This window comes from Crocodylus siamensis, chromosome 12 (assembly GCF_052110815.1).
Source record: "Crocodylus siamensis isolate JL-2025a chromosome 12, ASM5211081v1, whole genome shotgun sequence".
Taxonomy (NCBI): Eukaryota; Metazoa; Chordata; order Crocodylia; family Crocodylidae; genus Crocodylus; species Crocodylus siamensis.
In genome coordinates, this window is record NC_143406.1 from 1,626,145 (window position 1) to 1,642,202 (window position 16,058).

The 16,058-nt window shown below is 39.7% G+C and overlaps 1 protein-coding gene across 13 annotated transcripts in view; it reads left to right on the forward strand.

Moving 5' to 3' along the window:
- EIF4G3 (eukaryotic translation initiation factor 4 gamma 3) overlaps window positions 1–16,058 on the forward strand; it is a 177,082-nt gene that overhangs the window by 32,199 nt on the left and 128,825 nt on the right. For 2 of the 13 annotated variants that reach the window (XM_090023344.1, XM_090023345.1), the window contains exon 1: window positions 10,313–10,636. The exons of 10 other annotated variants lie outside the window; for them this stretch is intronic. Coding sequence is in view for 1 of the 3 variants with exons in the window: in XM_090023341.1 (XP_089879467.1) it covers window positions 9,997–10,005 (9 nt within the window). In the remaining 2 variants the exon portion in view is untranslated. Of the gene's footprint in view, window positions 1–9,986; window positions 10,006–10,312; window positions 10,637–16,058 lie in introns of those variants that run through there. One more of the 13 variants, XM_090023341.1, reaches the window with a different exon arrangement.

The window sequence follows — 16,058 nt, forward strand, 5'->3', positions numbered from 1 at the left end:
GATTAATGCTGCTTAAGAAAAAATGTGATTTTTTTTTTTTATTCTTTAAACACTTGTCTTGCATTACTTTGGGAACGCAAAAAAAACTCTATCTGTACCGAGATTCTGATATAAAAAAGTTAGCAAAATTTAATATTGTTCATATTTTGATAATGTGTATTTTAAGTTTGATACTTTATTTTGAATGATCCCTAAATAGTTGAAGAATCAGTGTTGTGGTTATCAAATTCTAAAGGTGACCTTGTATTAAAGGGGCAGGCTTAAAAATCTTTTATACCTTTTTTCCTCCTTAAACATCTTTATAGGCTTTCACTGCTTCTCTTTATTCTGGCACTTGCAACTTAAAACCTTGTTTCTGTGCCTGATTTGAAGTTGTACAAAAGTTGTTTCTTCTCCCATCTCAGCACATCAGTAGTCTGTTAAAGGCAAGGATTTTTGTGGGTGCTTATCTTTTTTTGTTGGACCAGCTAAATAGGCTAGTTAAACAAGCTTTTGAATGCAAGACGTTCTTCATCAGGTCTGGTAAAGCACCCAGGGGCTAATGCTGCTGTTGCCTGTCCTGCCACGGGTTTGGGATCCTGGCTGGAGACTCAGTTCTGTGGTGGCGGGGCAAGCAGCAGCAGTGTTAACCCCTTGGGTGCTGGCATCAGCCTGAAGGGCTCTAAGGCTGCCACTGTTTTCCCCTCCCCTCAGCTGCTGTGTTGAGTTGGGGACACGGTTCTGCAGCATTAGGGCAAGTGGCACGAGCATCAATTCCTGCAGCTGCCTGTGCCCGGGGGGCTCATGCCCTCATTGCTTGCCCCGCTGTCAGAAGTGGGTTGTCAGCCTGTGTCATGTTCTCTGTCTCTGTTCATTTGAAAAGAGGCTTCCCTGCAGAAACATACAGCTATGGCTGAGGGTTCATCTGTAAATCTTTTGTCGGTTGTGCCCCTTGCCCTTTTCTGAAGTGGTAGTGACAGTCAAGGTTTGACTGCCAATCTCCTCAATAAGGAAGATAAATCCAAAAGGTTTTATTTTTAGGACTGCTCTCTGTAGCATCACAAACATTTTATTTTGTGACCGAATAGTAGAAAGAAATTCCCTTCTGTTAGTAGAATTTGTGCAATTAATGCAAATAATGGGTCCTTTCTTTACAATTGTCATCATGGTATGTATAACTGATTTGACTAGTAACTAAATCGAGCCTTAAAGGCAGTGACTGTAGTCTTTTTACTGTAGTATGACCTCACAAGGTCATGTAGTCCAGCCCCCTGCTCAAGGCAGGATCATCCCTGACTTAAACCATCCTGGCTAAGTGACTACCCAACCTCCTCTTGAAATTTTCTAGGGGTGGAAATTCCACAACCCCATAGTCGGAAAGTTCCTCCTAATTTTCCTCTGCAGCAGCTTGGCTCCATTACTCCAAGTCCTGTTCCTTGGAACCAGAGAAAAGCCCATCAGAGTCCTTCCCTTCAGGTATTTGAAGTCTGTTATCAGATTCCCCCGTCTTTGTTCTCCAGACAAAGTAACTCTTAATTCTTTCAGCCTCTCCTTGTAAATCATGCTTCATGGGCCTCTAATCCTTGTTGCTGCCCTGAGGACTCTTTCAGGTCCACATCCTTGAACCACGGTGAGGCCCAAAACTAGTACACCGGTTGAGGCCTTACCAGTGCTGAATAGAGCCAAAATGTTTTTAAGCCAAAATGATCTTGACCAGTTTTAAATTTAAGTGCCTATACAGGTGATTTTAAACTAGTTAACACTGCTGCAGCTTTGTATATAGATGAAACCTAAGCATTTCGGGTTGTAGCCTCTTCCCAAAATAAATGGGAATGGAAGGGTTGAAGATCTGAATCGGGTTGGGCTTGAAATAGATGATTACCTTTTTATCAAGAGTTGTTTGTATTAGAAAAGCTGCCACCAGAAAATCAGTAAGACTTGTAGCGTTGTTCATGAAGTAGGGAAAAACTCTTCCAGATTAAAGCAAATTGGTATCTTTGAGAATAAGAGCTTTAATTGCTTTAATTTAATTGTAGCTGAATGATTGGAAACAGGACACAATGTTGTTGAAAATGTAAAGACATCATATTTAACATTTTAGACAGTTTGAGTAATTTGGGGAGCAGCTAGCTTTACAAGAAATCCTTTAACGAACGAGCAGGTTGTGTGTACATTTTTAATGCATTTAAAGATTTTTTTATTTTTTTTTAAATCAAGTAAACCCTAAAAGATGCATTTTCCCCCTCTCGCATTATTCTTACTGCCATGGGATTCATATTTTTCCATTAATCCGTTTAGTGAATGCATGTGAAAAATTGTGAATAGCTTAGCTTGGCTTGGACTTCTGTACATTTTTAATTAGCGGAAATGGCCCCAAAGGGGTTTGCTGGTTACACGGCGCTTGAAAGCAAATTTTTATAGAACCTGAAAGCATTTTTTTTAATTATCTCTGTAGGATTTAAAAAATGTGCAAACCTCTGTGCAAGTCCTTTAAAGTTGCTGTTTTTAAAATGCATTTTTAGCTGAAGTGCTTTTGGTAAAATGTTATGCTTGGCTTTTTCAGGGTTTTGTGTGTTTGGGGTTTTGTGATAGATACTTAGTGATTAAATTGGGTTGGAATGTATGCAGTTGCATTTCTGACTACGCCCATCTATGTAATCAGAATGCAGAAAACTATATTTAACATAATATATTTAAAGTTTCGTTCTGTAGGGAAGATGCTTTCTCCCTAAAGTTTTTCTGTTGACTGAATTGGTACTAAATTTCCATCTGTAGTTTCTTTTTATATTGTCTGTTTTAAGGAGGAAAATGGGTATTGATTATTCTGTTAAGATGGGTGTAGCAGTTACTAAAAAGGAGGTTAATACCACGTATTATAAATGTATAGTTTTTTGGGAGGAGCAGTTTGTTGTTGGGTTTTTTGTTTTTTGGGGGGGTTGTTTTTTTCCAGGTACTCTGCTACTTTTATAAATTATGGCACCTAAATAGTATATACAAACTAAGTTGGGCAGCACTTGTTTTAATTGCATTTGAAGCTGTTCTTAAGGCACTGTGACTTTTTTTATATATCTATATATATCGATATATATAATCATCACTCTCCCCCTTAAAAGACGTTCAGGTTGTGCTGCGCTGGGTTGTGCTGTTGTGTTGACCTCAGCTGACCTTCAGCTCAACATATAAATGCTTGCCTACATGTTAACTGCTGTTCCTTTGTTGCACCAGTGGCTATCACAGTCTTCAGTTCCAGCTCTACCAAGTTGCTCCATTCACTGAAGAGATCTTGCTGAGCACGTTGTCAACTTTCTTAGTATATGAAACTACAAATGGATGAAGATTGAAATATGTTGTAGGGCTCCCTGTTATTAAGAATCGTGCCTGTAAACTGAACTGGAACAAGGATTCTCTGATATACAGTTTTCATGCCCTTAGCCTTATAAAAGCAAATTGCACTGCTTCGATAATCCATGAAAAATTGTTGGAATGAAGTCTGCTAAAAAGCCTGTACTACTTTTGACATCTCTACTATGCAGGACTGGGATGTGTGCGTTGTTCCTAAATGAAAGGGGTCATAGTATACCTGATAAATTCAGCCCGCAACGTATGGGTCCTCGTGAATGTCTTTCAGAAACATGTTTGCCTGTTTGTCTGTGACCTCTTTAGCAATTCATCTGGTCAGTTTTTTCTCACTGTTCACAGTAATCCAGTGTTGCTGCGGGAATGTTTTGGAGATCACTTTGCTATTGATATTCAGGCAGCTTGCTTTCCCAATATATACCTTTGTGAAAGTTAACAACACTAGGTCATTTATGAGTAGATTGCTTTATAACATGACTCACAGAAATTCCCAACTGTAGACCTACAAGAAGGAAGGTGACTAGCAGAAAAATAAAATGTGAAAAGATTAGGAAGGGAGAGTAATTTTGAAGCTATAGATCTGTTCTTCTAGGTAGAAGGTTATTTCTACAGCAGCATAAGAGTACTTCTAACAGTATAGATACAGAGGTTCCTGCTCCAGAGTGCTTATTTAACAAATTTTAAAAAATGTACTATATCACACTTATGCAAAATACAGTGTACTGTTTTGGGTACAAATCCAATGTCACGAGCCGTTCCTAAATTACTGCATCTCAAGCTGCGTTAGAGTGGTGCCATGCTGCAGTTGTCCCAGTGAGGAATGGTTTTGGCTAAGTGACATGGGGCAAAGAGGTCCCCTTGTGACCGTGAACTCCCACCCCCCTGCCTGGGTCTTTGGCCTGTTCCTCCATGTTTCTGTTGCACCCAAATAGCCACTGTTCTCTTGGGCTAGAGCATCTTTGTTTTGGTCCTTTGACTGAAACAGGGAAGTGCAGGTTTTGGGGAGAAAAATAACTTACCTTCAGTATCTCTCATGAAGAGGTTAGCAGGATCTTTTTTCTAGGGTCACGTTTGAAATTGCTTGTACGACAATAACCTTATAGAAAAACAGATCTGTATTTGGCAACGAACCAAATTAAATGTATGGGGGGGGTTGTTGGGTTTTTTTCCCGCCCCCTTACTCTTGCTGATAACTCTTTAGTTAATCTGTCAGCCGTACTTACTGTCCGGAGAATCAACTCCTTATTTCTATCTCCAGGATCAAATGAACTTGCTCCTGGTTCAGTGTATATCTTTATTAAATACAGGTACCTCTAAAGCAGTTACACCTCCCAAATGTGTGCACTTGGGAGAATTTTTGAGCGGACTAAATGTCTGTGTCCCCAAATGACCTCTCCCCCAGGCTTCTGTCTCAGAGGCTGGCCTGTCAAAAGCCACTGGTATTTCTTTAGATGAATATGGCCGTGGGGTTTTTCTTTGCTCCATACCGTTTTTCCTTTTTACACGAGTAAGCTCACATCCCTCACTTAAGATATTGTTTATCTTTGCGTTGGACATGGAAATAATTATTCTGTGACCCTTTCTGACATTTAAGAACTATTTTGCCATAAATGTAAATTGACATACTGTATCCACCATCTTGCCTCCATAAATGACATCTTGCATGAGATGCAGCAGAGGGATAGTAGCCACTGCAGGAACTTGCCAAAAACCAAAGCTCCTTAAACATTTCACGTAATAGATTTTACTCCTGTTACTCACTGACTGCTAGTGTCAGGTGACTGTGTGCCCTTCAGCCCAGCGTTTAGTTTAACCCATTTAACCCTCAGTCCAGGGAGTGGAAAACTTGTATACGTTCCAAAGCATATTGTTCTGCAACTTGGCAGATTAAGTAAATACATCTTGACCCATGAATAACTTTTTTTTATTAGAATTCTTGAATATTAAAACATGGCCACACTCAGTGTGTTTGTGCCATTACTTCAAAATGAGTATGCAGTGTCTTTTAAATAGAGAGACTAATGGAAAAGTGACTCTAAATGTCTTTTGTTGGTTGAAGTCAGTGTTTCTCAACCTTTTAAGTAGCAAGTACCCCCTAACTTCTGAAAATTTTAATAAGTACCCCAACACTCAATTTTCCAAGGGATTTTATATTTACAGACTAATGTGTGCTATATGTTGGAAGAAGGGCTGTGATATGACAGATGTCTGATCTGGTGTGGATAGGGTTGCCACCTTTTAGACCAGGGGAGCACAACTCAAGTAAGTACTTGGGCTAGAGGTGATGTTGCCCAGAGCTAGGAGGGCTGAACCTAGTGCCGCTCAATGTGCGGTGCACCAACATTTTTGCCATAGTTTTGAGAGGAAAAGAGGGTGAGAGAGAGTGTTGGGGTACCCCCCTACCTGTCTCGCATACCCCCAGGGGTACACTTACCACAGGTTGAGAAACTATGGTCTAAGTACCCCATCAGTGAACGTAAGATTTTTCCAGATGCTGGCCTGAATATATATGGGGGAAATTAAAAGGATTGGCATATACTAATGCTCTAGTACTGTGAAGTACAGATCATCTTCTGAGTTCAGGGCATTTTGTTCCTGATGGAACTGAGCCCTAATCGGGCCCAAGCTTACTTTAGTTTCTCTGAATATGCAAGATAAGGGATATTCATCTTCTGATAGTTCATTTTGTGCTAATGAACTAATGGTACCATAAACCTGTATATAAGAATCCTGGCCTTTTATTTTGTAAGTGTCCACAGCTTTAAAACCATTAATTGAAATTTAGCTAAGGAAGTGTGCTAACCAAAATGTGGGGTTTCTAAGGTGATCATTTAAATTAATGGAAGAGCATGTTTGAAATTACCTGTGTAATTGGCAACCTTAAACGTTTTAAAAATATTTAACAAATTAAAAAAAAAATGTTAGTTGTTTAAACGGATTCAGGGTCCCTCTTATCAAGAATTAGCTGCTTTCCCCCATTTCAAGTTGTGCCAAAAGAATAAGCAGTTTTAAGAGTCTGTTACCTTTTCCTGATCACGTAACAATGTGAGCATTAAACATGGATGTCTAAACATTGGTTCCATACTTTAAATCTAAGCTATTTAAGTCCCTGCCCCCTCCTGTTTTTTCCTCTGGGGCTTCAGAAATAAAATGTAATGCTAGCAGCAGTTACGGCTCTTGTGGAGATGTCGGGCATTGAAGCAATGAACCTATTCAGCATACAAGATCTTATAACTGGTGAATTGGGCATCTCTCTTGTCTAAGTGTTGCAAATCTTATGAAAAGTATAGCCATTTTCTAGTCAACGGGGAAAGACCATTATGTGCTAGCGGTGGTTTAAATTACAATCATTGACACTTGAATGTCGGTTTGGGGAAGGAAGAATATCTCCTTCTCTCATCCTTCTTTTCCATGAGTATACTAGCTAGGTCATCAATCGATTTGCAGTTTACGGAGTAGGTTTTGCTGTCTGTAGCTATAATGTACAGATTTTCTGACCCCTGATTTACTGCTCTTTTGGCCATTTTTCTCAAGGGTGTTGGCAACACCAGTGAAAGCAAAGGCCTTTTACCCCGTCTTCTGAGTTACCAAATACAAAATTTGCTTAAAGAGGTGAGGTTGCACACACATTAGAATAGCTAATATGGAAACTACGAGCTAAAATATTACCATTGAATAAATAATTTACTTTATAAAATATTTATGTTTATTTCATGTGAATACTCCATTATATTTGCATTTAATAAATTTGGTTAATCCATAACTTGGTTGTAAAAAATTGCTTTCTGTGTTACAGTAATTATCTTTACCTTTGTACTAGCCCATGCGATCTTGATACAGAGTTTCATAGACATTAGGGCTGCAAGGGACCTCGGAAGATCATCAAGTCCAGCCCCCTGCCCAAGGGGCAGGAAGTCAGCTGGAGTTGTAGGATACCAGCAAGATAAGCATCCAAATTTCTATTGAAGGTGTTCAATGTAGGTACATGAACCACCTCCGGTGGCAGGCTATTCCAGACCTTGGGGGCTCGGACAGTGAAGAATTTCTTCCTTATGTCCAGCCTGGAACAGTCTTGCTGGAGTTCATGACCATTTGACCTTGTCATCCCTTTGGCGGGGCTCTGGTGAACAATCATCCCCCCAGATCCTAGTGAACACCCCTGATAAACTTACAGGTGGCCATCAGATCGCCTCTGAGCCTGTGCTTTTCCAGGCTAAAGAGTCCCATAGCTCTCAGCCTGTCTAAAGGTCTGTTTTCCTGACCTCTGATCATGTGCGTGGCTCTTCTCTGGACTCTCCCAAGCTTCTCCACATTCTTTTTGAATTGAGGAGCCCAAAAGTGGACTCAGTACTCCAGCTGCAGCCTCACCAAGGCTGAGTACAGCGGGAGAATGATGTCCTGGGATTTGCTTGAGAGGCATCTATCAATGCAAGCCAGCGTTTTGGTCACTTTAGTGGCTGCAGCATTATATTGAATGCTCATGTTCATCTTGTGGTCAATCATGACCCCCAAGTCCCTTTCATCCATAGTGCTAGCCAGCATAGCACTGCCGAGCCTATAAGGATGCTGCAGGTTTTTCCTCCCAAGGTGGAGAACCTTTCATTTTTCAGTGTTAAACACCATCAGGTTCTCTTCCGCCCATTTGCTGAGCCCGTTCAGGTCAGCCTGGATCACCCTCCTGTCCTCAGGTGTGGATGCTTTGCCCTAGGGTTTGGTGTCACTGGCAAACTTGGCCAGTCTGCTTCTGACTCCAGCGTCCGCAATGTTAATGAAGATACTGAACAGAGCCTTGGGGGACCCCGCTGGTCACAGGACACCATGACAATTGACTTCTGTCAACCACCACCCTCTGGGTCCGACCACGGAACCAATTCCCCAGCTAGCGGATTGTGGTGGACCCTAGGCCACAGTTGGCCAGTTTTGCCAAGAGTTGATCATGGGTTACCAGATTGAAGGCTTTTTTGAAGTCAAGATATATGACGTCAATCTCCTCTCCCTTGTTCAGGTGATAGGTCACCTGGTTGTAAAAGGAAATAAGATTGGTCAAGCAAGACCTACCTGCAAAAAACCTGTGCTGGCTATCCTCAGGATGTTGCCATCAGCCAGTCTGTTGAGATTTGGCTGCTTTAATAATCTTTTCTAAGATCTTCCCCAGGATAGAGGTCAAGCTGATGGGCCTGTAGTTTGCCAGATCCACTTTCCTCCCTCTCTTGAAGATAGGCACCACACTGGCCTTCTTCAAAATCCCAGATACACAATTTGGACATGCATCTTCAGTGTGGTCATGGTGGGGTAGTTTTTTGTGACATACCAAGGATCTTTCATGGCCAAATAGTTTAATTTGAGGCGCTTGGTTAGGACTTATGAGAGCTGTATAAGTATCTAAATGAGCGCACAAACTTAGACTCTTAGAATTTTTCTCCTGACAATTTCTGTTCAGTCATAAATCTCTTTATAACTTGATACATATCAAACACAATTTTCACATCTGGGTACCTAAAATTAGACTGCTAGTGTTATAATTGGATACGTCTATAAAGTGGCTTGATTTTAATTTTTTTATTTTATTTTTTTTAAGATGCTGAACACCTGCAGCTCCCATTGATTTTTGCCAGGATTTTTCATCTTTGAAAATGAAAACATTTTATTTAGGTGCCTAATTATAGAATCAGAAGTTGGAACTTTAATTTCATTATTTGAAAACTATGACTAGTGCCTTTTAGGTAACATAATTTAATTGAAGGAATCATCACAATGTACTTCATTAGGCTTTTACTAAGCTGTTGTCCTTACCTATCTGCATACACTGTATTAATGATCCCAGTATATTTAATGATGTGGCTGCCTTGGGTAATCAATCATGGTTGTTCTGTGAGCAGAGAGGGAAGCAGTAGGTGGTCAGTCGGTGTGTGCATTTCAATGTGGTAGATTCTCCTTAGCCTTTTACAGAAAAGCCCAATCAAATGACTGTTGAATAGATATGGACTTTGATGTTGATTGACTCCTTTTTAGTAAACAGAGGTTAGCTGTAAGTCTGTAATACAATATAAGTCTGCAAAGAGCAAATGAATCACGCAGAGGTCCCATGGGATACTGTGCCGTCACGTAATTATATACCCAGTCTGGCATGTGTGTGGGGCCCAAATTAAGGTTTCATAGGCAGCTCTAGTTTGGGCATTTCTGAACCTTGAAGAGCTTTACTTTCAACTTTAACGGTCTTTGGTTTAGAGAGAGAGAGCCATGAGTGTTCACACTCGTCATAAACAGCAGTCATTTTAATATGTGGAAAGTGTGTTGCTTGGTTCATTTTCGAGCCCCTCGTATATGACATGTCACTTGGTAGGTGTTTTGGGTTTTTTTTTTTTGGTTTTTTTTTTTTAAGACTAGTTGTTTGTCCTATCAGGTTTCCTTTCCTTGGCTTCTGAAAAATAACCTGTCAAGAGATTAAATTTATTTTGAAGGGAGAGTTGATTCATGAAGTGCTGCTTAAATAAGATGTGTTTGTGATGGCATTGACTTTTCAGGAGAGATGGGTATCTTGTTATAGTCAAACTGAAAGGGCAAGTTGCTTCACTGTTTGGTGCTTCTGAGGAGTTCGCACTGCATTTTCATTTCCCTTGTACAAAGATCACTGGATTTTTTACTCCTTTGACGTATGATATGTTTTCGGTGAGTTTACCTATTTATTTGTGCTTTTAGCAGCTGGCAGTTTGTTTTGATTTCAGCCTGCGTAGGTTTTCTAAAGCGAATGCAGGGTTAACTTCCTTCCCCAGAAAATGTGGGAGGTGCCACCTATTAGCTGCTGTTCCCTGGGAGTCAAGAAAGCACGGAAACATTTAATATGGAAAAGAGCCTGAATTCCTCTTGCAACTCGCTTGAAATTCAGTGCTGGGAACTGCTTTATATGTGACTGGATCTTTTGTAGCTGCCTGTTTTTTTGAAAGGAGAGCAAGCTTTATATCTGCACAAAATCCGGAAGAAATATTAACTGTGACTAGACAAAATTTGTAAGGTAAAAGATGTGTCAGCAGAGAGGCATTGCTTTAGGTTTCCCATTGCAGCTGTCGCTTTAAGACCATCTACGTGCTGCGCCACGGTGCAGAAGCTTCTCTTGAGAGCGAGGGAGACATAGACGGGGTTTAAAAACGAGTAGCAGGGGGACGTGAATGTAGCTTTAGACTAGCAGGAAACCAAAGGTGGAAAATCTGGGTTTTCAGTCCAGGCTTAGGCAACACAGTCCTTATTGATTAAAATAATCCTTCTGCGGAGTGGCTGAGTGGATCTTCAAGCAGGCTGCCAGGTAAGATTGAGAGACTCGCCCAGAGAGAGAAGGCCAGGGTGATCATAATGAAGTTTCAATATGCCCTACGTATTGCACAGTAATGGGCTATTTAAGGGTGGAGCTGGGTTTTTTTTATTACCATTATTCGAATAAATAAGGTCTGAACGATTTCTTTAGCATTATTTTCTCTTAGCCCTTTGAACATCATTGCAGGCTTGAACCCTGCCAAATCTAATGCATCTCCACTTTAGGTTTTAATGTTCCATGTTTCTTTCAAATACGTTAAATGCAGAAGAAACTCAGTCAGTGATGCATGGTGCTTTACAAGTGGTGTGTACCTTTAATGTGTTTTTCCTTTTTTATTTTGTACTGTTAAAACCAAAAGGCTGAAAAAGATGGTGCTATTTTTGCATTTTGCTTTTGGTCTTAGTTAATGTTTTCTTGCCTTTCCCTAATCTTGTGGATGGCTTTTATTTCAGTCTTTAATACAGTGTAAAAGGGGAGCTTGCACAGAGGTTATATAACCCTAGAAATAGAAGGTAGGAGATTTGCTGGATTCTCTTCCCGGGATAGAAATCTTTCTTCTGAAGTGTTTTCGTATGGATACAGCATTACTGATTAGCAGTCATAGGTTGGTTGTTTTTTAATTCATCTGGAGGACAATTACCCGATATACCAAGCAGTGCTGAAGAGGCCAGTGATCCATAAGAATAAAATGGTTGCTAAGGGCTGAAAATAACCTTAGGTGACAAGCACAGTTACAGGAAAAAATGGATTAATTTCCTATCTTTGCAGTTAAATAGTGTACAGAAATATGGAGTTTCTCTGTGATGTTTTTTAAAACTGAAAATGAGATACAAGTGAAAATGTACTCGGGATCTTGACATGTCTCCATTTTATGAGGTTGGACCCTGCAGAGAGGGGGAAGTTCTTGAAGGAGATTCGTCTTCATTCCTATCATGCATCACTCCAGATGAACAATGAAGAGAAATAATGATTTTGGGTTATATTTAGCATCTCTATATTTGCCAGCTATTCTGAATGCACCACAGAGCAGTAGATGCCATAACACTTAGGTGGGCAATACATTCTGCTTTTTCAAAGTGAATTTCTCTAATTCTTATTACTCTCCCCCCCCACCAGACTGATTGCTAAAAATAAAATAGGATAAGAAAAATACCCTTGTTCTTTATTTAAAGGGGTTGGGGTTTTTTAAATAAAATATTTTGTCACTGTCTTTGTTTGGTATTTAGTGGCTCCTGTTCTGGTCTTGACAATTTCCCAGTTTGCACTCATCATTTTTGCAGCCAAGAGAGACTGGGTGGGATTCCCATAGGACCTACTGGCACTATTTGTTAATCTGCCAGATGTATCTGCTGGGCAGATTTTTATTTCATGAAACAGTGAGCTCTAAAAGCCAATGAATGAAATCCAGAACTAGTATACAGTGGTTTACTATACAGAGACACATTTTGACTGAATAATATGCTGGTTATACCAAATTGGACTGCTTGCCATTTTGTTAGGTTGTAGAATTTAATTAATGACAGGAGAAATCAACCAAACCATGTTCTAGTATACTTTAGTTAACCCCTATCAGATTTGGTAGACTTTGGGATGGTTTTGTACACCCAGGTATAACATTCATACTCGGTTAAAGTCTCAGTTCCATTCCCCCCCCGCCCAACCAAAATCTGCTGGTTTTGTTAACTTAATCTGCTGAAAATCTATCCCCTCTAAAAAAAAAAAAAAAAAAAAAAAAAAAAAAAAAATCAAAAAAATCTTGAATTTCAACTTCCCTCTGCAAAACTGAAAAAAGATTAGCTTTAAACCAATCTCTCCCCTAATGTATACGCATTCTATCAGAAGAAATTAAATCCAAACCTTGAGAGTGGAACAGTCTCTCCAAGGACAGAAATAATGCCTTTTTGAAGTAAAGATTGTTTCAGTTAGTTGACACTGCTGTTTATTAAACTGCTTTTAGGCTAGAAATGTCATATATGAAGAAATGATGCAGTTCAGGAACAGATGTATATCTGCAGTCTTTATTTCCTCATCACATATTGTCTGTTGGCTGCATAATATATGAGCATAGGATTTTCTTCAGCATGCTTGTCAATACTGTCACTGGTTAGAGGGCATCTAGAGAATGCTTAGCTTTTCATTTTTAATACCCTTCTGGAGATAGAGAGCGGTGCATGGTTTCTCTAACTTGTAGACAAACTACAGCTTCCTTTGTGATTTAAATTCCAGCATTTGTCTAGAGATATTAACAGGCGCTCACTCTTCTAGAGCATTTGAGATGCTTATCTCAGTAGCATATCAACTTTTCCTTGAAAAGCTTCAAGTTTCTGTCTCAGTCCACTGATAAATGAAGTTTTGTAAGTCTTCTGGGTCTTAGGAGGCAGAACAGAGGGCAAACTAGTTACTGTTTGTTGGAATAGTATTTCTTGACCACTACTCTATTTATGTAATTATCTTATGGCTTTTTTCCCTGTATCTTCTAACCACATGACAATATTTAACTTACTTAGCCTCTCAATATCTGTCCTTTTATCCTAATAGGGAAGCATTACTTACAGATGGGATCTGAGGTGTACAGGGCTCTCTGAATCACAAAGGAGGCAGAGGAGGGAATGGCACTGAAACCTCCTAATTCCATACTAGAGCCCTAATCACTAAGCTGTCCTTCATCTCTGTTGCCTACCATTTCTTGTCAGTCAGTTTTGCATTTAAAAAAACGTCCCCAGTGCCTGTTGCTGCCTTTCCCCAAATAGGAATGAATGGTAAGTTGCTCAGGGCAGATGCTTAAGGTGAAATCATGGCCTCTTTGTAGTCGGTAGCAAAGTTCCTAATGGGGGCTATGTATGCTTGTGAAGCACCAAGTACTTCTAATGTTGCTGCATAAATAATAAGTTAGGACACTCTGCCTGAGGAACTGGAAATCTCAGGGCACCTGTTCGTGAGTGCCAAGGCTGCTCCGACATGCTGGAATTCCAGCCTGTCGGTAATCGAGTCTGCTGGAGCGCAGTGATTGCTGTGCTCTAGCAGCCTCCTGTGTCTTGTGTATCACTGTCCCTGCCCTTAACAATGGTGGCGGGGCGCTTGAGCTGCAGCTTGTTGAGCGAGTTTTAATTCAAACACCCCTGCCGCCATTTTTAAGCACAGGATGCTGATACACAAGATGCAGCGGCGCTTCAATTAGAGTGGCTCTCAGAGTCACTCCAGTTTAAAGCATGCCCCCCGAAGCATGTGTAAAAGCACCATCAGGTTTTAAGCATGGTGTTTGCACCAGCATCACTTTTCCCTTGGTGTTTGGGGGGAATCATGGGAGTTCCCAGGTAAGGATAATCGGGCTCAGTGTGCATATGTTCAGAGTTATGGAAGTGAAACCTCGGTTTTCAGACACTGAAAACTGGGCACCAGCTGTGGGAAGTGGTAGCATGTGACATTTCAGAAGAAAGGATTACTTCATGTTTCTTCCTGGCCATGTGACTGTCGAAGAATCCTCTTGATTCAAAGGAAATTTTAGTTTTAGACTGTGGGTAACCTTCCTTCTGAAGAAGCCAGCTGGGAAATGTGAGCCACTTCCCGTGCTGCTCACCTCCCAGACCCAAACCTGTCACAGTAAGACTTAGGAGGAGCACTGTTTGGGAGGAAAAGCCCTGAAGGTTTGTGTGCTGTTTATGTTCTGTCTGAAGTTACATGAAAAGTGTTTGCTATATGAGACAAAGAGGTAAATACTGAATTTACCTGCTAAAGCTAGTTAATTTAATTGAATTATGCCACTTAGGCTTGATTTGGCAGTTTGCAAGTTGAGAAGAAATGGTGCTATATAGAAATAAATTCTTGTTGGCTTTTTAATGTGGAGATATGAGCTGAGCATGATCTTGGGAGTCGGGGACTCTGGGTTCCTAATCTCATCTCTGTCACTGGATCTGTTTTTAATTGTAGGCTTGCTGTATCACTTCTGCCCCACTTATAAAATGCAGATTATTTCTCATGTGCAGAGGGATTATGCTAATTAGAATATTCTAAAATGGTCTCCACTCTAACGTTTAACACTACTGCATTACTTAATGATTGATTAACCATTACGATCATTTTAAAATAAAAAGGGTTGAGACACCCAATTGCATTTTTGGCATCCTATGAGGTTATGTTTACAAGTTCATTTTTGATCCTGCTTGCTGGCGAGATGACATTCTTTGTGGCACTGACAGCATGGAAATACAATGTAAAGTTGTAAGCTGGTTTCTGTTCTGCTTTAACGATGATTTACCAGCTCTAGGAGAGCGTCAGCTACAGAACATTCGAAACAGTTGACAAATATGTAGTAGTTAAAATGTGAACAGTAATTATTTTACTCTTTGCAATTAAACACCTTTGTTCCTCCTGTGTTGGAGTTTTGGTTCTCTTTTGCCTGAGTAAAAACAAAAAACCCAGTGGGTTGTTTTCAGTTTTGTTTTTTTTTCAAATAAACGCTTCATCTATGTGTTAAACACTAAAATACTTGATCCGGTTATGCAGCATTGTTGGTTGTAGCCGTGTTGGTCTAAGGACATAGGCAGGCAAGGTTCTTTGGGTAGATGTGATCCCTTTTATTAGACCAACTAAATAGTTCTTCCAACTCTTTTCAACTTCTCTCAACTTTTTAGTTGGTCTAATAAAATACATCGCATCTACCCAACAAACCTTGCCTGCCTTTAAACAATAGTGCAGTAATTGGATCAAGTTGAACTATTGTTAATGGCATGAAATGCATCTCTTCTCTTGTATTGCCTTAACTGTGCTTCTGTTGCTGATGTCACAGTTATTTTCATTCTTTAGAAAGAAATTATTTGATAGGTCATTGGGTCTGATCGTGCAGGAGTGTTTGGAGTTCGAGGTGCTAGGCTAGCAGTCATATCGAAAACTGGAGGCTCAGAATTTAGCTCTTGTATATGTTTTTTTTTCTTTGAATGCAGCCAAAGAAGCGTTTCTATGACTTAGTTAAATCAGTGAAAATATATTTCTGTTTTAATTTAAACAGTGTTTGTAGTCTCTGAACATTGTTACACCTTAGGCTTGTACTTAAGAAATAGAACATGAAACTAAATGGAAACCCATCATATTTAGTTTTTCAAGAAGTCTGATGCACAAAAAGTAAACAGAAAAGATGAGATGTCACCATTAATCATAAAATGCCTGATTTTACTGATGTAGTCCCATTGTCTTAGAGTGAAGTGTGTGTACATGAATAAATCCTTAAAGTATTAAGAAAAAAACATTTTTTCTAAATATTTTTGTATTTATAACGGTTCTTTCCAATAAACATTTTAGATTTTCTTCTGAGTTTAATTACTTTTAACAAAGTCTACTTTCCTGGTTTTCAGTAAATGAACTCATTCCAATTTTAAAATTGCTGGGAAGAACAAAATTACAGTTTTTCCTTAAGTAA